This window comes from Sinocyclocheilus rhinocerous, unplaced genomic scaffold (genome assembly GCF_001515625.1).
Source record: "Sinocyclocheilus rhinocerous isolate Xijiao unplaced genomic scaffold, SAMN03320098_v1.1 scaffold2167, whole genome shotgun sequence".
NCBI classification, from domain to species: domain Eukaryota; kingdom Metazoa; phylum Chordata; class Actinopteri; order Cypriniformes; family Cyprinidae; genus Sinocyclocheilus; species Sinocyclocheilus rhinocerous.
Genome location: NW_015638937.1, coordinates 61,764 through 65,075, shown reverse-complemented (window position 1 = coordinate 65,075; position 3,312 = coordinate 61,764). Strand labels below are relative to the sequence as shown.

At 44.6% G+C, this 3,312-nt stretch overlaps 1 protein-coding gene across 1 annotated transcript in view; it reads left to right on the top strand.

The window, feature by feature from the left end:
• dlg4b (discs, large homolog 4b (Drosophila)) overlaps positions 1–3,312 on the top strand; it is a 38,267-nt gene that overhangs the window by 29,272 nt on the left and 5,683 nt on the right. Inside the window, exons 10-15 of the mRNA XM_016565423.1 lie at positions 52–193; positions 305–419; positions 522–678; positions 910–1,012; positions 1,095–1,208; positions 2,998–3,283. Of these exons, the coding sequence (XP_016420909.1) occupies positions 52–193; positions 305–419; positions 522–678; positions 910–1,012; positions 1,095–1,208; positions 2,998–3,283 (917 nt within the window). The remainder of the gene's footprint in view (positions 1–51; positions 194–304; positions 420–521; positions 679–909; positions 1,013–1,094; positions 1,209–2,997; positions 3,284–3,312) is intronic.

Genomic DNA, 3,312 nt, shown 5'->3' with positions numbered 1-3,312 from the left:
TGTGTGTGTGTGTGTGTGTGTGTGTGTGTGTGTGTGTGTGTGTGTGTTTAGGTGAATAATATGTATCTAGAGGACGTGATGCATGAAGACGCTGTAGCGGCGCTGAAAAACACAGGAGACGTGGTTTATCTGAGAGTAGCCAAAACTCTTCATCATCATCAAGACGCCTACAATCCTCCTGACATCACCAGCTGTGAGCGCGCACACACACACACTCCCACACGCTCAATCACACTCCTACACAGCACACACACTCCTACACACACACTCACAGCTGATCTCTGATGTCTGTGTGTTTCTGCAGCGTATTCTCCTCATATGGACATGTCTGATTACCCACAAGCCCTCAGCCCCTCGTCTCCACGCCGTTACTCCCCCATCCCTAAAGCTCTGCTGCTGGGGGACGAGGACATTCCCAGGTCAACACACTCATACACACCTTCTGCTGCTCTTACAGAGTCTGTTTCTGTAATGATTCAGACCAGCACAAACATTACAAAAAGTATCACATGTGTTCGCAGGGAGCCGCGCCGAGTGGTCATTCTCAGGGGTTCCACGGGTTTGGGCTTTAATATTGTGGGCGGTGAGGATGGTGAGGGGATCTTCATCTCCTTCATTCTGGCAGGAGGAGCCGCTGATCTGAGCGAAGAGCTGAGGAAAGGAGATCAGATCCTGAGTGTATGTCACACACACACACACACACACGTCTGGTCAGCTATCCTTGTGGGGACTCTCCATAGGGGTAATGGTTTTTATACTGTACAGACCGTATATTCTATTGTCCTACACCAACCCTACCCCTAAACCTACCCACACTCACTCACTCACTCACACACACTCACTGACACACACACACACACACACACCCTGTCACTCCAGCGTTGCTGTAATGTTGTTGTGATGCTGCAGGTGAACGGTGTGGATCTGCGTCACGCGACTCACGAGCAAGCGGCGGCGGCGCTGAAGAGCGCAGGACAAACCGTCACCATCATCGCACAGTACAGACCCGAGGGTGAGACGCAGAGAAATCCAGCCTTATTAGCCCTGTCCTGACACACCAGATCAGCGCATCATGTGTGTGTGTGTATGTTTAGAGTACAGCAGGTTTGAGGCAAAGATTCACGATCTGCGGGAGCAGCTGATGAACAGCAGTTTAGTTTCTGCAGCGGCGTCATTACGCAGCGGGAAGAGAAGCTTCTTCATCAGGTACTGAAGACAGAAACACACACAGAGTCCAGAACAAACCACACACACACACACACTCACACTCACACACACACACACACAGAGTCCAGAACAAACCACACACCTGCCAACGACCGATGACTTCACAACATTTACTGCTCATGAATACTGTCTTCATTAAAAAACAGCCGGTTACTACTGCTACTGCTTACGGCTCAACCATTTGGAGAAACAAATCAAATTTAGATTTTTTTTACTCACACTCACACTCACACTCACACTCACACTCACACTCACACTCACACACACACACACACAGAGTCCAGAACAAACCACACACCTGCCAACGACCGATGACTTCACAACATTTACTGCTCATGAATACTGTCTTCATTAAAAAACAGCCGGTTACTACTGCTACTGCTTACGGCTCAACCATTTGGAGAAACAAATCAAATTTAGATTTTTTTTCTACACTAATAATAATAACTACATATCTGTCTCTAAGATTACAACTAATATTTTGGAGGGTTACAGCTGTCAGAAATGAGTAGAAAGTGTAGAGGATCTTGCTTTGAGTGACTTCAGCACATCTGCAGGACTTCACTAGTTTCTCACACTGCGCTGCTGTGATCTCGGTCCACACTTCTTCCAGAGCTTTTATTTTGGTGGAAGACTGCAGGGAGAATTCATGAAAATTTTCATTTTGTACAGATTTTTACTCACATTTGGTGCTTGGAGAGTGTTCATTTTGGGTCCTGATTATATCTCTCAGCAATGAGGTGAGAACTTAGCAGTTTATGTAATTAAACCAACAAGCTTCACACTCACTCGTTCTCTCTCTCTCTCTCTCGTTAATTCATTCGAATTCATTTAAATAAACATCATCTTGGCGCTACTTTATTTCACTAAAGAATTCCACCTCTAACGAGCTGTAGGTAAAATAGCCTAACAAATGAAAATTACCGTCATTATTGCGATCACTGCAGACAATCCTTTTGTGCGGGAATTAATTTAAACACAGATATCAGATACCAGTCGCGTCTGAAGTGAATGTAAACAGACGGGACACAAGATGGGATCTGAGCATTAAGACCTGCAGTGTAAATGCAGCCTAACAGTCTTAAGATTCAGCCTTCCTCAAATAAAATAAAATAAAAGCCTAAAAAGGTCTTAAATCACAGCAGAGAGTCTTACATTCATAAAGTCATGGCATTAAATGTTCATTAATGAATCTCTTCCTCAGTGTTTCTGTCTTGTTTTCCAGCACAAATATCGAAACATCCTTAAATCAAGATATTTGAAATGCAAAATGAAGATATGAAGTCTTGTTTTCTGAGAAATTGAACAAAATGAAGTGAGTTTATGATTAAAACAAGAACAAACATCTGTCAGTGGGGAATGAAACCTTGTTTCCCTTTGAATTAAGTTGATTATTTTCTGACAGATATTTGTTCTCGTTTTATATTTTTATTAAATTGTGTTGAATTTCTCAGAAAGCAAGACTTATTATCTTCTGTCATTTTGCTTCTCTGGTAAATGTGTCATGATCTTTAGACATTTGAACTGGAAAGCAAGACAGAAACACTTCTACAGTCTGATCAGAAGATGCCGTTAAAGTTATTTCAGTACTTTCTTTAAGGTTTAGGTAAGTAATAACCCTGGTCTGACTGACCCGCGACACACACAACGAGCAGCACTTCTCCTTATAATCCACATATGACGATGATAAACTATGAATGGCAGGCGAGTGTTTGTTCGGACTGTTTTCTGCACACAAGACTCGCTGAAGAGGCTTCCTGTGTTTGACAGACACGACGCGGCCCAAGCGCGAGTACGAGGTGGACAGCCGCGACTATCACTTCGTGCCGTCACGTGAACAGATGGAGAAAGACATTCAGAGTCACCGGTTCATCGAGGCCGGACAGTACAACAACCACCTGTACGGCACCAGCGTCCAGAGCGTCAGACAGGTGGCAGAACAGCAGGGGAAGCACTGCATCCTGGATGTTTCAGCGAATGCAGTGAGGAGGTTACAGGCCGCCCAACTTCACCCCATCGCCATCTTTATACGACCCTCATCCCTGCAGAACATACTGTGAGTCTGTGAGTGTGTGTGTGTGTGTG